The sequence below is a fragment of the Natator depressus genome, chromosome 7 (genome assembly GCF_965152275.1).
Source record: "Natator depressus isolate rNatDep1 chromosome 7, rNatDep2.hap1, whole genome shotgun sequence".
Lineage (NCBI taxonomy): Eukaryota > Metazoa > Chordata > Testudines > Cheloniidae > Natator > Natator depressus.
In genome coordinates this window covers 709,168-727,582 of record NC_134240.1, presented here as the reverse complement: position 1 = coordinate 727,582, position 18,415 = coordinate 709,168, and the positions used below count along the sequence as shown (strand labels likewise).

Here is an 18,415-nt window from a genome sequence, read left to right as displayed (position 1 = left end):
TCCTACACACACAATGGGCATGTGTTGCACGCTCACACACTGTCCTACACACACAATGGGCATATATTGCACACTCACATGCTGTCTGCCACACACACAATGGCAATGCATTGCACGCTTATATGCTGTCTCCCCTACATACGTTGGTCATGCATTGTATGTTCAAACGCCATCACACACACGCAATTGACATGCGTTGCATGCTCACATGCTGTCCCCACACACATATGATGGACATGTGTTGCACACTCACACTCTGTCCCCCCCACACGATGGGAATGTGTTGCACGCTCACACGCTGTCCCACGCTCACACGACTGGACATGAGTTGCATGCTCAGACATTGTCCCACACACACACGATGGGCATGCGTTGCACACTCAGATGCTGTCTCACACACACATGATGGACATGTGTCGCTCGCTCACACACTATCCCCCCACACATGATGGACCTGCACTGCATGCTCAGACACTATCCCCCGCACACAATGGACACGCTCACACATTGTCTCCCACACACACGATGGGCATGCGTTGCACACTCAGACGCTGTCCCCCACACACAATGGACATGCGTTGCACACTCACACATAGGCATGCGTTGCACAATCAGACACTGTCCCCCCCACGATGGACATGCGTCGCATGCTCCCACACTATCCCACGCTGGACATGCGTTGCACGCTCACACACTATCCCCCACACGCGACGGGCATGCGTTGCACGCTCACAGACAGTCCCTCTGGCCAAGGAGCCCGTTCCACGCTGCCCGCCCCGCGCCCCTTCCCCGACGGACCCGCGCCGTGCCGAGGAGGGAAGGTGTGGCTCGGCCCCGGCTGCCGGAGGCTCCCGCCCGCGCCCGGCGCTGCCCGCGGCCCCGCACCTGCAGGAGACGGTGAGCTCCAGCTTGGTGGCCGGGACGCTGGCGGGCGCCGGCTCCAGGGCTCCCGGAGACGCCATCCCCGCTGCCGGCTCGCTGCGCTCCGGGCGCGCCGCGCTGAGGCAGGCGCGGGGCGGGCTCCACGGGCGGGGAAGCGGCGGCGGCCCCGGGCAGGTCCGTGCGCCGAGCCGGAGCCTCCCGCGGGCGCCCTGCCTCCGCCCCCGCCTGCGTCCGCTCCGCTCGCCCGGCGCAGCGCGTCTGGCCGCGGCCCCCTCCCCGCCCGGCGCAGGGACCGGCCCCGGGGAGCCCGCCGCGCTCCGCAGCGCCCGCGCCTAGTGACAGCTCCACCGAGGCGCCCCCCGGGGACTCCACCCGGACCCCAGGCGGCCCAGAACCGGCCCCGGGCAGGGCTGCCCACTCACACCCCCGCACCGGGCACGTGGGCCGCTGGTGGGGGGGCAAAGGGCCGGGACCCCGCACCGGGCACGAGGGGAGGGGCAGGCCCAGGCCCCGGCTGCTGGGGAAGCCGGGGGTAGGAGCAGAACCCCGGCTCTCCTGGCGGGATGGAGGGGCAGCCAGGCACAAGGTCAGTGAGTGGTGTTGCACAGGACGCACCCCCTGGCCCCACAGTGCCAGCCAGATCGAGCCAGGGGCTACTTACCCCCCACCCCCATTTGCAGCCCTGCCCACGTCCATATGCTCCATGGCACACAGCCCTGCTGCCAGGATCCGGCCTGAGCTCAGCCTAGTGGCCAAGATGGCCTAAGCAGACTCAGGCAAAGATCATCTGCCAGCCAGCCACCAGGCTCAGGTCCCACTCAGACGACAGGGGATGCTAAGCAAACAGAAGCACCCACCACCCAAGGCCCCCCCTCTCCCCAACTGCTGCCACGGCCCGAAACCAGAGGCAGGGCAAAGGCAGGGGTGCAGATGCCTTTACTGAAAAGGGCTGTCACAACCAGTCAGGGCTGGCCCGGGGGCAGAGCCCCTGCTGCAGGCCGCAGGACAGGCCCAAGGGGCAGCTCTGCCACTTGCATGTCTTTTAGGTTCCTTCTGCTGCTGGACACACATAGGAGCCAGTCCAAGGTGTACAACGTGTTCAGAGGGTGCTACTGCTTCCTCTCAGTCCAACGCCCCGTGCAAACTGCTCCAGCAGGCCCCCCAGGGCTCCGGCGGGACTGGATGGCACAGCCTTCAGGCCAATGGTGCTGCTGTAGGTGGCTAGGAAAGCAGAGCGCACCTCCTCCAGCCGGGACTCTCGGCCTGCCACTGGCACCAGCCTGCAAGACAGAAGGGGGAGGGGTCAGCAGCAGCCTTCCCTGGAGCTAGCTAGCTAGCCCCAGCTGTACCCCACCGTGGGTACACAGCAGCCCTTCCCCCAGCAAGGCAGGAACTCCACAGCCCCCGACCGAGTCTGGCTGCAACCTGCCAGCTAACACCAGACAGCTCCAAGCCAGGGAGTTAGCAGCAGAAAGTAACTAGTTCTCCCAGGTAGAACCTAACCAGTCCCTGGCAGCTGGTGCTAGGGTAGGGGATCCGGGCTGGTGTCCTGGCCCCATGCCAGCCTCGTCTCAAGGTTCCAAGCCCCAGCTCTCCAGCACCTGGGCCACAGTGCTGCGTTCTCCCCCATATGAAGGCAGCAGAACCAGCCCTTCTCTCTGCTTCCCTCCCCCACCCAAACCCCCTCCATCACATCCCTCGTTTTTACAACAGTCCCAGACCCCCCAGCCGACAGCATCACAAACTGTCTCCCTTGGTCCACGCTGGCCTCAGCTGTTGGCTTTGCCGCGGATGGGCCAAGAGCTGGGCCTGCAGCTCCCAGCGTCTGGCAGAGCCTGGGTGTAGCTCCAAGTCTCACCCAGCCACATTTTGTCCCTTGCCAATACCTCACTTTTTGCTCCTCCTGCCCGCATCTGCGAGGCCCTTAGAAGCAGTTTCTGAGGAAAATGGTACACTTCATTTCTGAGTTCACAGGTCAGATTTGACCCTGGATGCTGGCCAAATTTCAGCCTAAGTGGGTCCCGCATGCAGTTTAAGTGGATACTACTAAGCTTCACTTCCTCTGCAGTGAGCTGCAGTTGGGTGCATTGGGATCCTTCTGGACTGACGATTACAGTGATAACATTTAGTGATCTTTGCGTATTTCCCACTTCTTCTGCCCCTCTCATCTCCCGTCCTCGTACAGCCAGCTCCGAGCACGGGATAAGCTAGGTTGGATTATGGGAGGTGGGTGAGGGGATGAAATCCCCGAGGGTTCCAGCCACAATCACTAGAGTGAAGAGATTTTTCACATCTGTTCCACTGCAACCTATGCTGTGTCTGCGTCACTCTCCTAGAGCAGGGCCTGGTTCCCCTGGGACCTGCTCTCCGCTCCAGCTGCTCTAGGTACAGTTTCAGGTCGGGGGAGGAGAGAGAAGATAACAGGATATTCCAGATGAGAGTGATTACAGTTCAAAGGCAGCTGTTCTAGGGTTTAGGATTGAAGCAGTCCTTGCTGTGTCTCCACCAATGGAGCTGTGGTTCCCGGAGAGAATAAGACATTCTGCAAAGGTTATGCCAAGGGCAGAGCACAAACCTTCCTCTAGAGACGTCCCTTGATTCTTGCTAGCGCCTGGCTGGCTCTCCCCTGGCACAGTTAGTGAGTGGAAGTGTTAACCACCCACAGCCAACAGCATTCGTCCGGAAACAGCAGCAAGAGGGGAGATCTGGTGGGAGGCTTAAAAACACCAAGTGATACTGAGGCAGCCAACTAGGCTGCTAGTTACTTTTCTAAAAGCCAAGCAGGAGGGCATGCTGGGAGGCAACACACTTAACAGATACAGAGGAAATATGTTAGCCTGTGGAACTCCGTGGCACAGGATATTAAGGCAACTTCTTAAAATTAAAAAAAAATTACATATTTATATGACAAATAAAAGTCTCCTAGTGTTCAGATAATCAGACTGTCTCATGCAGCACAGAAACAAGGGCACATCTTTGGCTGTGCATCTAGCCTGGTCGTGTATTTACCTCCCAACTTTCAGCTGCTTACCTGCGTAGCTTTACTGCACTGCTTCATATTTAGATTCCCCGTTTATTTCTGAAGGAAAAAAAGGTGGCCTGGTTTCCTTCAACAGAGAGGTCAACTAATGCTTGTTAGTGCTGCAGACTAAGTCATGTACACAGCCACTGATGAGCAGTCAAAGAGCTGAGGCAGGCTTTCAGCCAGGCCCCCAGGTTTGTCATCATATAGAGGGTAGGCTTCGATACTGCAGAGATGTTAAAGCTTCACGGGAAGTTTAAACCCCAGCTAAGGGGGCAAGAGGATGCAGGGCATGAGACAAGACTATGTCCAGGCCAAAACTCCAAACTGGAGCCTTTGTGGTAGAGGCCCACAACAGAGTCTGAGTAACGACTCTTTGGAAAATGTCCTGTCAGCAGAGAGCAAGCCTGCGAAAGCTCAGCCCATCAGGTGCAAGCTCCATACCCAGAGGGAATTAAAATGGAAACTCGTTTGTATCCTGAACTAAGAGACAGCTGCAACTGTTCCCAACAATGGCTGCTACTCAGCAGAGAAGGTAAGGACCTGAACCCCAGATCAGGTTTGGAGAAGTCACCTGGATTACCCCACTTGACCCAGAGGTAGACCATTCCAGATGGCCAGTCTAGCCCCACCAGGTGGAGGTTAAGTAGGTTACGGGTCTGAAAGCCATGGAAACCCAAGGCAGCTGGACATCAGGGCCACGGTGTCAGTTGTGAGTATTTTGGGGGTAGCGGTGGTTAATCAATTATACAAATCTGAGGAAATAAGCAATTCTCCCTTGTCCATTGCCCTTGGCCTGGCTTGGCCCAGAAGTTACACTCTGAGCACTTCACATGCTCCAGATTCCAGGTGCAGACCTGTCACTGCAGCAGAGGGATGCTGCCAGGACCCACAAGTCACAGCTCTGGAGCTAGTGACTCTTCACACTGAAATCCCAAACCAGAGGCAACACTTCCAGGAGACTGAGCTGTCTTGAGGCCAGACCCACCTAGGACTTAATGTGGGACTGCAGCTGAGGCTCACTCTGGTTAGTGCTACCCATTCCCAGACACTGCAGCTACCCCTAGCCCGGGGGGGAGGGGACGACTCACCAAAGGACAGACATGAATTAAGTTGTACCTTCAAATGGTCATTCATTGACACTAGGTCTTTCAAGATTTCTCCTCCCACCCCTTCCTGCCTGTCAATCACATCTCAGAGCCACACAGAGTGCTCCTCGCAAAGGAGGACTTGTCACCACCCTGTGTGGTTGAAGATGCCTTTCTGAGGTCATGCCCAGCATCCCTCCCAGGGTTTCTGGCAGTGCAGGAAGGTACAGAAGCTGCTGCTGTGGTTCTGGCCTGCAGGACAATAGATGGTCACATTTCATCAAACAGGGCTGGTCGCACGGAGAGTTTGTCTCAAAAGAAACGTGTTTTCCAGGTCTCCAACCCTCCACCTCCTCCCATTTTAGGAGGCTTCCTGAAGCCCTCACTAGCAGCACGTTAAAAGGGTGCTAGGAGAGAGCAGCGCAGACGTCTGCAAAACGAGAGCAGTAAAGATTAGCTGACAGTTCAGCGCACACTGCATCCGCCACTGTGCAGTCACTGGATTGACAGTTCAGAGGGAGAGAGAGCAGCTGACATTTTTTAGTTGCAATTAAAATGCATTTCATGCCTTTGAAGGTCCCTCACAAATAACTTGCTGTCTGTGGGGCAAAGCGTTTGCTTCGGCTCAGTTCTATGAAGCGAATGTCAGGTGTTTATCTGGCACTGTGGCTTGCACTGAACCATGCTCCGATATGGCATGAGCAAGTGGACAGCTGTAAGTCAAGCCAAGGGTGGAGGGAAGGAAGGAAGGGGAAAAAAAGCAGCAGCTCAAATGTTTTGGAGGGTCTGGAATCCTTGAGTGCAGGGACTGGACTAGACGACCTCTCAAGGTCCCTTCCAGTTCTAGGATTCTAAAACATGGTAGAGATAAAGGGTCTCTCTACACAACAAAGAAAAACCCACGGCTGGCCTGTGCCAGCCGACTCCGGCTGTTTCACTGCTGTGTCGATTTCCAGGCTCGGGCCGGAGTCCAGAAATCCACATAGCAGTGGAACAGCCCTGAGAGTCCAAGCCAGCTGGGTACTTCTTTGCTGGGTGGACATACCCGGAGAGGCTAAGTGGGATCCAGGGAAAGAAACAGGCCTGACTCATTCCTCCCATTCCCCCTCAGTGTTACATGGCAGAACTGCAACCTCTCTCCCAACTTGTGCCCAAACGGCGCAATGGCTCCAATGAAGAGCCCAGGATTCCTTTCCCTGCCTCAAGGCTGGGCACAGTTCACGTAACACTAAGCAAGCCTGGTAGTGCGTATGCCGTGGCTTAACTCAGAGTGCTCTGTGGCAGAATGCACTTCTGATAAGCGTTAAGGCAGGGGAGACTTCGGTAGCCCAAACGATTCTTGAGGCTAATGCAGCTCTCTGGCTTGTCCCAGTTTCATAGCCAGTCAACTGTTATGCACAGGGAGCCATCCTCTGTGCTCAGCACACTTACAGGCCACTGTTAGGGAGCTCATCCGGGAAGCTGCCAGGGAGAGCGGCGTCTGTGCTCAGGATTGCATGCTCCTGAATACTGCCACACCCTGTTACCATCTGCCAGCTGCCAAAGTCTGTAGAAACGGAGGATCCAGGCAGGGAGTGGTCCACTGATCTGGGTCAGAAAGAGAGAGGGGACATGGGGCAGTCAGTGAAGTCATGCAATCACAGGCTTTTCTGCTCAACTCTTGTGCCAGTGGGCACGGTGGGGCTGACTGCCAACATTTGTGCCATCACGTTCTGATGCTGGATGTGAGGGTGCGATGACAAGTGATTCTGGCACATAGCACAAGACAAACCTTCCTTCCAAAAGCAAAAGGAGAAGCCAAGCTGGTTGTGACTGAGAAAGCAGTAGATTCATTTGTGAGCTGGTAGAGCAAAGCTAGCAAGGAACAGAGGATCATGCATGCAGGAACCGGGAAACCCACCAGCAAGATGCAACAGCACGTCCTGCCCCCAGAACCAGAAAAATGGACACTGCCCCACAAAGGGCATCCCTCCACAGCCCACTTCAGCTGTTAACACATCCAAATGCAACTGCGGGGACTTCGAGAATACAAATGTGGCTTGTCTGGTGCCTTCATGTACTGGAGACTGTTTGGGAGAGTCCTCGAGAGCCCTGCTTCTGCAGTCAGTGGAATGCAAGTCCCTGAGGGAACACACCTGATCTTGGGGGAGAAGGTAGAGCAGCCACACCAGCGCCCAGTGTGCCCAGCGAGCCCAGAACTGAAGACCTATGAAGATGCTCTGTATTCACTCATCAGGAGCAGGATGCTGCAGGAGCAGGCAGTTAGGCAAAAGGCCCCAAGGACAGGAAAAGGAGTCCAGGAAAGAGGATGTACTCAATGCATGCAGCCTCCTACCAGAAAGAGAAACATGAGTGAACTGGAGGAGTTCCTCTGACAATCTCCACAAGCAGACGCCCGGGAGTGCCTAAGGTCATTGGGCCCTGCAACGTGGCAGTGTAGACACATGGCCCACGACACAGAGTTCTCAGCAACCTGGAAGGTGGTTCCGAGTTTGACAGCATGATTGGGGGGGGGGGGGGAAGCTGGAGAGAAAACTGGTATTGCCATTTACTTGCTGATTTTACAGTAGCAACCTAAGGAAGAATTGAAGAAAAATCCCTGGGCTATTAGCATGCCATCATAGCCTGGAGCTCGGGCAGCTGTGGGCATTGCCAAAGGCTGGAGTTTGCATTTGACCAGCAGTAACCATCCAGACTCTTAAAGGTCACCAGTACATGCAGAGAATAGTGTGTCTCCAGCTGTTAAAGGCCATGACACCTATATCAGAGACACTTGCTTGGTTCTCAATGCGACAACCTCTGGTTTCTTAATATGGCTCAGAATTAGCACAGGCCTCTCCCAGAATGGAGGTTGGCTGTTAAAGCTTATCACGTGCCTTTTACCTGGGTGCCTGTGCTGAGAGATGTATAGAACTCAGACCCAAGGCCACCCTGTCCACAGACTCTCCAGTTCATTGATCTTCCAGGGATTCTGCTGCTCTCCCCCTGGCGAGGACTCCTGTCCTAGCAGATAAGCGCTTATGGGGACACCCTTTCTGGAGAATGAAGGTGCTATTTCAAGGTTGGAAGAAGGATCTCCTGGTTCCCAGGAAAGAGGGCATGAATCCAAGCAGTAAGAGCTGTTGGTGGTAAGAGCAGAGCCCGCTCCGATGCTTCCAGTGAGCACTGGAACTCAGATGTCACAGGTCGAAACATGAAAGCCAGGTTCGGAGTGACATTTGCTACAGGGAAGAATTCCCTGCTGTGGCAGGTGGGCGTCACTGAAGCACAAGGTTTAGGAGACAAAGGTAAAGAAGCCAGTTTGCTCCCCCAAGCCTACACTTACATGGTGCTTTGAAAACCCATAACAAGGACATCCCATTCCCTAGCCCCAAGGAGCTCCTTATACCCAGAGCCACAGTTCAGAGGTACTCTCCCCCTCCCCTATTCGATCTCCTTGAGAGAAAGGAGCAGGGATCTGAAGGAAGAGAGGACGCTGGGCAGATGAGGATAGTACAATGCTGAGAGCCAGAAGAGGGGAGAGGATTGGGAAGGACACAGGAAGCAAGGGGAGTAGGGGAAATGAGAGTGGGACTGCAGGTGAGGGCTGGCAGCTGAGTGAGGACAAGGCTGTAGCAAGAGGCAGGATGGCAATGGGAATTCAGAGAAGAGGTGAGGAAGGGGACACCAGCTGTCCCTTTGGAGGGCGTAAGGGGCAATCCGAGGCAGGGAGGCCAGACCCAGGAAGGTGACAGTAGCTAGGGTGCACTGCAGGCAGGAGAAGGAACGGTGAATTAGAGCTAGACAAAGCAGCAAGAGGACTTCGCAATTGGCTGTGGGGAGAGGGGACATGTGAAATGACAGCAGGATTATGGGAAGCATTGAGAGCTGCCAATAGAGCCAGGCAAGAGGAGCAGGGGCTGGGCAGAAAGGTGAGGAGATCTATTCTGGAGGGGCTGAGTTTGAGAAGAAGCCAGGGTGGAGATGGATGAGACAAGTCCCAGCGCGAACGCACAGAAGGGAGAGCCGGGTACCAGCTAGTGAGAGAAGAGCCGAGGGTGAGGAGCCAGGATGGATCTGAGCGTGAGGTCAGTAAGGCAGGGGAGAGCGAGGCAGTGATGAAGTGCAGCAGGGGCGTTACCAGGGAACACACAGAGGAGTGCTCTGGTGTCGCTAAGTAAGGCCAGGTTCACGTCGAGGTGAGATGATTCCAGCTGCAGGAGACGTCCGGGCAGCGAGACTAATGGCACACCAAGGTTTTGGAGGCAGAGGGAAGAGAAGAGACTGCCTGGAGGCGGACAGGAATGTGCCAGGTGCTCTAGAACAAGGGGCGACTGTAAAGAACGGTCTTCTGCCAAAATCATTTGTTCTATAGCCTCTGCAGACCCACAACGAGATTGTACAGCCTGCCATGGGGGGGGGGGGGGGAGAACAGATTCAAACCTGGAGTCACAGCGACCACCCAAACGCTTGGGAAGTTGGGCCAATGGTTAATCACCCCCACTTAAAAATTTCCATCTTATTTTGAACCCAAATTTGGCTAGCTTCAACTTCCAGATAATTGCATCTTGTGCTTTTATCTGCTAGCCTGAAGAGCCCTCTAGTATCAGACGCCTCGTCCCCACGTAGGTACTTCCAGAATGATCAGGTCACCTCAAATCCTCTCTTTGGTAAGCTGAATAGGTAGAGCTTTGAAGTCTCCCTGTACAGCAGGTTTTTCAGCCTTCTTCTTGGAAGCCTCTAGGCAGTGAGGAGCTAACTACACAGCAGCTGTTGTGGTTATAGCCCAGCAATGCAATTCTGTCCAGGCCACTGCCCCCTTCAGCACCGGCCAGGGCTAGCAGAAGGGACACGCCTGGAGCAGAATGACAGCAACGTGGCCACAAGGACTTCGCAGGCTCCTAGGGAAAATGGGGCTGCACGTCTATGGATTCTCCAAGTCCACCTGTGATGTGGACAAGGAAGATTCTGGGCCAGACTCCTCATGGCTGTGAACTCTGATGTCCAAAACACTTGCACCAGGGAGCAATTTGCTCTTTTAGGTTTAGTCTTGTGGGGACCAAAGGTGTCCAAATGGTGCAAGGATGTGCCTAAAACCCTTGTATTCGGGAGGTCTTAAAAGGAGGATTGCAGGCCAAAGAAAAAGACAACAGAAAGCACAAAGCATCAACTCCAAGGCCAAGGGGGAGACAAATACAATTTGAACTGGATCAGTGGTGTGGAGTCTCCTTATGGCCCATCCTGCCTGTCCCCTGCCCCAGAGCAGCTGCACCCCCAACTCGTGCTGTATCCTCCAGAATCTGAACTTCTTCCTTCTGCTTGCTAAGGTCAGGGTCTTCGCTACTTAGCTGAAGGCTCATCTGCTGCTGATTTACCAGAAGGAAGAATCTCATTCCCATTTCACGTGGCTATTACTGTGCTGCCACACAAAAGCTCTGTACAGGAAACAGAGAAGTTCAGAGCTCAGAAGTTCAGTATCTTCCAGTAAAGATATTGGAATGGAACTGGCATAGAGGACAGACAGGAAGCCACCCTCCAATTATGGTTCTGCTGAAACAGAAACAGTGGTTTGTAGCCCTAAGAATGCCAGAGAAGTGGCCCAAACACTTGTTTTTTAAGCTAGGTAGTGTGCAGCTCCAGACATCAATTTCTCCTCTTGTAGAGCAGATCCTAGCCACTCCAGAAGCTCCAAGTCAGAAAGCCAGCCCTGCACACTGCAATCAGGTTTGAGGTTGAGGTTCCGTCTACAATAGGCAGATTTGTGCTTTTGCTAACTATTGCTACAGGATTTGGGATATTCCTACGACGCAGACATTGCATGAGTACACGTCTGGCTTTTGGCAGACCTTGGTCTGGATACTCTGAATGGCACATCCCCACTCCATTACAATAGCCCTCCAACTCCTTTCCTTATAAAAGGGATGTGGATAATAAAACAAGTAGAGCAACATGCTGTCATGGAGTGTGGGGGAGTCCGGGCCCTGCACCCCCCACTTCCTGCGATTCACCATGACTCTCCACCAGCCAGTAAAACAGAAGGTTTATTAGATGACAGGAACATGGTCTAAAACAGAGCTTGTAGGTATGAAGAACAGGACCCCTCAGTCAGATCCATCTTGGGGGGCAGGGAGCCCAGACCCCAGTTCTGGGCCTCCCCCGCCCCGTCTTCCCAGCCAGCTCCAAACTGAAACTCCCTCCAGCCCCTCTTCTGGCCTTTGTCTCTCTTCCGGGTCAGGAGGCCACCTGATCTCTTTGTTCTCCAACACCTTCAGGTGGCACCTTGCAGGGGAGGGGCCCAGGCCATCAGTTGCCAGGAGACAGGGTGTCGGCCATTCTCTGTGCAGACACCATCACACAGGCCCTCTAGGGCTCTGCCACAATCACACCCCCTTATCCCACCACCTAGATACTTAAGAAATGCATAGGGGAAACTGAGGCACCCACACGGTATTCAGAGAAAACATTAAGCACATTCCCACTTCATCACACATGCCCTGTGGGAAGGCCTGACCATCAGCACCAATGTCTAAGCAGCCATTCCTCTCCAAGAGTTTTCTTGGCTAAAATCAGTTAAAGTTGGTAACAGCTGCATATCTTTTTTACCCAACCACACATGGCCACTTTTTGGAAGACAGCTGTACAATTTTTGTAAATTGCCAGACTAACCTTTTGGTGACCCCAGATAGAAACTGTGGCTTTCAAGTGTTTATTCCCAGTTGTAATCAGCCATCCATAATGCCTTAATGCAGCAAGTTCCATGGCTGTAGCTCGTAAGGGCCCTGGAAATCCCATGATGGCCTTTTGATTTTTGATGGAATGACCAAAGTTGAACTTTTGGAAACTCCTCTTACCCCAATATCTACTTCCCAACTGTCTCGACTTCCTGGGCCTCCATGTTCCATCTAGGAGCTTTACAAACATCCTATTCTCCTGTAACGGATCCATTCTTTCTTGGCTAAGCACTAAAGAGAGGTGGTGGCAGGCGTACAGAACGAGTATCCCAGACTGAGATGTTAGTTCAACAGGAATATGTCAGGCAGTCACCTGATACAATACCTAAAGCATAAATAATAAAAGGCCCAGTTGGACCTAAATTCTGTAGCAAGATTCCCGGATTCTGAGACTCCCTGCTGCGCAGACTCATCGAGCCAAGGGTAGTTTTTAATTAAATGGAAAGTGAGTGGTGGGGGTACAACAGCCCACGTTTATTTTAATATTTCATTCAGGTTTGCACTGGCCCCACAGCTTTAACTATGTCAAAGAACTGAAATAATCCCTAGAGCACTTGGGAAAGAGGGACAAGAGATACATCCCTAGTGCAAAGCACACCCAAAACACAGGCACCCAGGTGAGGAGGGGGATGGCCGGCAGGTCTCGCAGCCCCTGTCACAAGCAGTGGGGTACAGAAGTGTACCCCACAGAGAAGGAGAGGGGAGACTGGGTGGCATGCGAGCTTCAGGTCCGAAGAGGGCGAGAGATTCACTCATTTAGAAACAAAGCTGTCTGCAGGGGATGCACACAACTATCTGCTATCATAGCAGGATCTGCATCAGAGCTGCGCTCTTCTCACAAACATCTGATGGCAGAGAGGGGACACTAGGATGAAAATGAGCCTCAGACCCCCCCGCGTGGGAGGAGAATCCCTCAGAAATAAGAGACAGGCTAGTGAGACAAGACAGACAGAATATAAAGAGGAGGGGCACGGCTGTCTCTTTACGCAAGTGCAGCAGGACGATTAAGTCTGCTGGCTCCCTAGGTGGGCCACAAACTAGCAACTGCAACCCTAAAATGGTTCCATTTAATTAGGTCATGGCTCCCCGTGCAGCACCTTTCCCCACAGAACGCTCTCTCTGGCTTCCTGAGCATGCAGCCTCCGCCTGCAAGGAGGGAGTCGAGGCTTTCAGCAGAGGAGCAGCCAAGACTAGCTCCTCTTCTACAAAAAGTGTGCAAAGACTTGTGTCAGCCAGCCTGGCTGCTTGGCTTGCATCTCACCCCTTTTCTGCCTTCTTCATATGCCATTTGTCCATGTAGTTATAAACCATTTGGAGAAGAGGCTGCATTTCCCTGCACCCTTACACTAGTGCAAGCATCACCAAATTCAGCTGCAAAGTATTAATGCTCTTCAGAAGGTTAAAACAATCACAAACTAGCCTAGAGCATCGATTTCAGAGGTAGGACAGGCAGGTTTCTTGCAGCCCCTTCCAGCCCTCGGATGGAAACAGCTGGCAAGCGGCACTTGGCAGCTAGTGGCATTTACAATATTGGCTAAATCTCAGGCACCTATTACCAGTCTTCTTAATGCTGTAGCATCCTGGAGCACAGTACGGCATGAGCACAATTCCCCTGCAGCATAAGCCACATGCCAATCACAGACCCACAGGTTAGCAGGGACCACAAGGGTCAGCTAGTCTAACCCACTGCCAAGGTGCATGATTTGTTGTGTCTAAACCATCCAAGAGAGACGGCTATCCAGCCTCCTTTGGAAAACCTCCAGGGAAGGAGCTTCCACAGCCTCCCTAAGCAGTCTGTTCCACTGTCCTACTGTTCTTACAGTTAGGGGAAGTTTTTTCTTGGCTTTAATCTAAATCTGCTATGCTATGGTTTGAACCCATTGCTTCTTGTCCTGCCCTTGGTGGCAAAAGAGAACAACTTTTCTCCATCTTTTTCGTGGCAGCCTTTCAAGTATCTGAAGACTGCTATCATATCCCCCCTTCTCTTTTCCAAACTAACCATACCCAGTTCCTTCAGCCTTTGCTCATATGGGTTGCATTCCATCCCTTTGATCATCTTTGTTGCTTGCCTCTGGATCCTTTCCAGTTTCTCTACATCCTTTCTATACACTGGTGACCAAAGTTGGACACCGCTACTCCGGCTGAGGTCTCACCAGGGCTGAACAGAACGATACTATCGCCTCCCATGACTTGCATGCTATGCCTCTGCTAATGCAACCTACAATTGCATTTGCTTTTTTTTTTTTTGCAACAGCACTGCACTGTTGACTCATGCGGAGGTTTTGATCCACCACAACTCCCAGATCCTTCTCAGCAGTGCTGCTGCCAAGCCAGTTTCCCCCCATTCTGTATTTGTGCATTTGGTTTTTCTTCCCTAAGTGTAGCACCTTACATTTGTCTTTGCTGAATGTCATTGTGTTCTCTAGAGCACAGTTCTCCAATTTATCAAGATCCCTTTGAATTTTAGATCTATTCTCCAAAGTACTGGCAACCTCCCCCCACCCCTGCCAGCTTTGTGTCATCTGCAAACCTGATCAGTCTGCTCTCTGTATCTACATCCAGGTCATTAATAAGGATGTTAAACACCACCGGACCCAGAACAGATCCCTGTGGAACCCCACTTGAGACCTCCCTCCAACCCAACATCATTCCATTAATAGTTACTCTTTGTTTGCAGTCATTTAACTAATTATGTATCCATTTAACGGTAGTTCTGTCAAGCCTGCTTTTCTCCAGCTTACTTATCAGAATGTCCTGTGGGACTGTGTCAAAAGCCTTGCTGAAGGCCAGGTATATTATATCCACCGCATTCCCAAACCAGTTTCCCTGTCGAAGAAGGAAATCAAGCTGGTTTGGCAGGGTTTGTTCTTGGTAAATCCATGGTGGCTGCTGGTGATCATCCCTCTGTCCTCCCGGTATTCGCACATGGAATGTTTGATACGTGGCTCTTGTCGCTGCCCAGGTATCGAGGTCAGGCTGCCTGGTCTATAGTTCCCAGCTCCTCCTTTCCCCCCCTTTTTAAAGATGGGCACAATGTTAGCCCTTCTCCAGTCTTCTGGGACCTCAGTCAGGGTCTTGGCAACTTCACACTCTTAGCCACAGTATCAGTTCAATTTGTAGCATAATCAGAGCTTCAGTTCTGGAAAAACTCCTCATTTCCTTCTGCAGTCAGGTATTTCAGTTCTGGTCCTGGCAAGTTTTGGGCCTGATTTCTGACACCTTTAGGACATAGAGAATGACAGATGCCCAGCACAGACATGGTAAAACCTCTAGCTACCAAGCACCTCAAAGCAAGTGTGAGAAAAATTTCCCAGTGCTGGCCGAACAGAATACATTATGGTTACCAACTACAGCATCCACAGATCCCACTGCGTAGCCACACCAGGGGGTGCTGCTCTGTGCAGTCAGCGCACATTACTGAACTGGCTGCAGCAGCATTTAGAGCTAGCGTTTCCTGTGATTCACACAGCCGCCAGAACCCCGGGACTGGATTCCTTGCCTCACGACCGAACACAGCACACCAGGGCTGGTTAACAGACACAATACAAACACAGGCAAAGTTTACCCAGTTTGCTAACCCAGCGTCATGATGTGTGTGCGCTTGCGAGTCAATGGCCCAACGCAGACACACTGCGCTTCGCTGCAGCTTCACCAGCTACTCCTCCCAGAAGTAGTGTGAAACACGAGCTCAAGGGCACTGTATTTACAGCTCAATCCACATGGGCACAAGGAGTTAGAGGCAACTTGTGTTGCTTTCTAGACACAAAGCATTCAGCTGGAGAGACCATCGTGTCCTGCTCTGCAAATAAATCCAAGGCATCTCCACAGACATGCCTAGCAAGTTTGGGAAGCACACCCTATGCAGAGATGTGGTGGGAAGTGGTTTTCTGTCAGCCAGAGACCTGACATCTGACTTTGCCTTTAAACTGGGTCATGGGCCACTAATCACATTATTAGTATGACAGAAGCTCCAGGGCAAATCTCTTGTGATCCAGCCCCTGGAGGAGCCCACACACTGGCCAAAGTGTAACATACGCAACATTTCCCTCTAGGATGCCCCAGTGGAAACACCTAAAGGGTCATCCTGGCGTTCAATCTTTAGGTGTCCTGCTCAGGTGCCCTTCCCCTGCCTCCATGACAAGTCGGCATTACTCTGCTCTCCATTCCGGCTGCACCTGGAACAACGGGGATTAACGGCTTGAAGTGCTGTTGGCCCACTAGGAACAGTCCATTTCTCCCCTGCTGCTGCTGCTGGGGCTAAGTATTTTGTTGCCATGACCACATGGCCAGAGGATTAGATAGTCAAGTGCAGTTGTTTCCTCAGCTTAGACCTTCCCCAGGAACCAGCCTCCCGCTGTAGAGACAAGAGCATTTCTGGCAGCATGGTCAGCCAATGGACTCCAGCTGCTCCCATGAGGATACTCCAGCCAAGTATCTGGCTGCTGAACTCTGTTCATAAGGGGCCAAGGGAAAGGGCTTCCCCTTTGCTCTCCTCTCAGGTATGCCCCTCTCGCTCCAGCGCAGTGATGCTGGATGGACAGGTCAGTGGATAGGATGTTGGCCTGGGCCACGGGAGCCCTGGGTTCAATTCCCCACTCTGCCAGGGACTTCCCTGTGACCCAGGGCAAGTCATTTAGCTTCTCTGTGCCTCAGGGATAAGTACATTGATGAGTGGGAAGCACTTTGACATCTACTGGTGAAACATGCTATATAGGAAATAATATTGCCTATTTTGCATTCAAATGTACATTCGCCCCAATCTCCAGGTAGAACTTCAGCTGGAGATTGCGACAGACCCTCTGTGGCTGGATGTGACCCGGATTCCCGGAGCCAGAGGAAGCATTAGCAGTGCTGAGTGCGGCGATGCAATCCCTTCCCTTCCCCAGCCACAGGACACACAGACACCATTCATGGAATTCCAGGAAAGGAGAAGGCCCCAGCCATGTCAGTCTCTAATTGGGAGGGTGTCTTTGGACCATGCTCCCAGCTAGTCCAGTAGTGATCAGCTCAATCCCTGGAGAAGGCAGGCAGGCTGTATATGGACCAAGGGGTGGCTGGATTCAGCAGGGAAGTGGGAGCTGGAGCAGTGTAACTGGAGCCAGGGGACTAGACCAACTGCTGCCCTGCCAACTGCACCCCTTTCCCTAGGGCCACCCAGCCATGAGCTTACAGCTGGCTTTCGAGGGCATGGGGGTGGAGAGGAAATCCAAGCTGCTTCTGTATCAAGGTAAGGAGCCAAGTCAAGGGAATCATAGAATCATATCATAGAATATCAGGGTTGGAAGGGACCCCAGAAGGTCATCTAGTCCAACCCCCTGCTCGAAGCAGGACCAATTCCCAGTTAAATCATCCCAGCCAGGGCTTTGTCAAGCCTGACCTTAAAAACCTCTAAGGAAGGAGATTCTACCACCTCCCGAGGTAACGCATTCCAGTGTTTCACCACCCTCTTAGTGAAAAAGTTTTTCCTAATATCCAATCTAAACCTCCCCCATTGCAACTTGAGACCATTACTCCTCGTTCTGTCATCTGCTACCATTGAGAACAGTCTAGAGCCATCCTCTTTGGAACCCCCTTTCAGGTAGTTGAAAGCAGCTATCAAATCCCCCCTCATTCTTCTCTTCCGCAGACTAAACAATCCCAGCTCCCTCAGCCTCTCTTCATAAGTCATGTGCTCTAGACCCCTAATCATTTTTGTTGCCCTTCGCTGGACTCTCTCCAATTTATCCACATCCTTCTTGTAGTGTGGGGCCCAAAACTGGACACAGTACTCCAGATGAGGCCTCACCAGTGTCGAATAGAGGGGAACGATCACATCCCTCGATCTGCTCGCTATGCCCCTACTTATACATCCCAAAATGCCATTGGCCTTCTTGGCAACAAGGGCACACTGTTGACTCATATCCAGCTTCTTGTCCACTGTCACCCCTAGGTCCCTTTCCGCAGAACTGCTGCCTAGCCATTCGGTCCCTAGTCTGTAGCGGTGCATTGGATTCTTCCATCCTAAGTGCAGGACCCTGCACTTATCCTTATTGAACCTCATCAGATTTCTTTTGGCCCAATCCTCCAATTTGTCTAGGTCCTTCTGTATCCTATCCCTCCCCTCCAGCGTATCTACCACTCCTCCCAGTTTAGTATCATCTGCAAATTTGCTGAGAGTGCAATCCACACCATCCTCCAGATCATTTATGAAGATATTGAACAAAACCGGCCCCAGGACCGACCCCTGGGGCACTCCACTTGACACCGGCTGCCAACTAGACATGGAGCCATTGATCACTACCCGTTGAGCCCGACAATCTAGCCAGCTTTCTACCCACCTTATAGTGCATTCATCTAGCCCATACTTCCTTAACTTGCACATCTCTACTCTTTGCTGGAGCTGCTGGCCGAGAGCAGAGATTCCAGCTGCCTGCACACAGCTGTCTTGATCCCCTCAGCCTTATTACTGATGCCCTCCTCTGTGCTCCTGGCTCCAGTATTTACCACTGCAGAGTCCAGCCCCGGTTCACCCCACCTCATGCTCTTGTGCGGGAGCCTGTATATTCCAATTGTCCAAGGGAACGAGAGTCCAACTCAGCCCATTACACACAAATGTCTCCACGAGGCAGCCAGGGCTGGAGCCAGTATGAACAGGACGTGTCCTGTTAGAAGAGCTGTGCTCCGAGTTCTCAAGGCTCCTGGGGAAGTCACGGATCAGCATAATGATGAGCTGG

General features: G+C 52.8%; 2 protein-coding genes across 4 annotated transcripts in view; both read right to left on the bottom strand.

Annotated features, from left to right (window-relative positions):
- The window catches only part of LOC141991285 (copine-9-like), a 46,222-nt gene extending 45,222 nt beyond the window's left edge, over nt 1-1,000 (bottom strand). The window contains exon 1 of the mRNA XM_074959597.1: nt 886-1,000. Within this exon, the coding sequence (XP_074815698.1) occupies nt 886-962 (77 nt within the window). The 5' untranslated portion in view covers nt 963-1,000. The remainder of the gene's footprint in view (nt 1-885) is intronic.
- Nucleotides 1,001-1,808: 808 nt separating this feature from the next.
- The window catches only part of MTMR14 (myotubularin related protein 14), a 54,967-nt gene continuing 38,360 nt past the window's right edge, over nt 1,809-18,415 (bottom strand). Inside the window, exons 18-19 of one of the 3 annotated variants that reach the window (XM_074957256.1) lie at nt 6,424-6,579; nt 1,809-2,162 (exon numbers count right to left, since the gene is read on the bottom strand). In XM_074957256.1, the coding sequence (XP_074813357.1) occupies nt 1,982-2,162; nt 6,424-6,579 (337 nt within the window). In that variant the 3' untranslated portion in view covers nt 1,809-1,981. Of the gene's footprint in view, nt 2,163-3,471; nt 3,599-6,423; nt 6,580-18,415 lie in introns of those variants that run through there. The other 2 variants (XM_074957253.1, XM_074957255.1) reach the window with 2 other exon arrangements.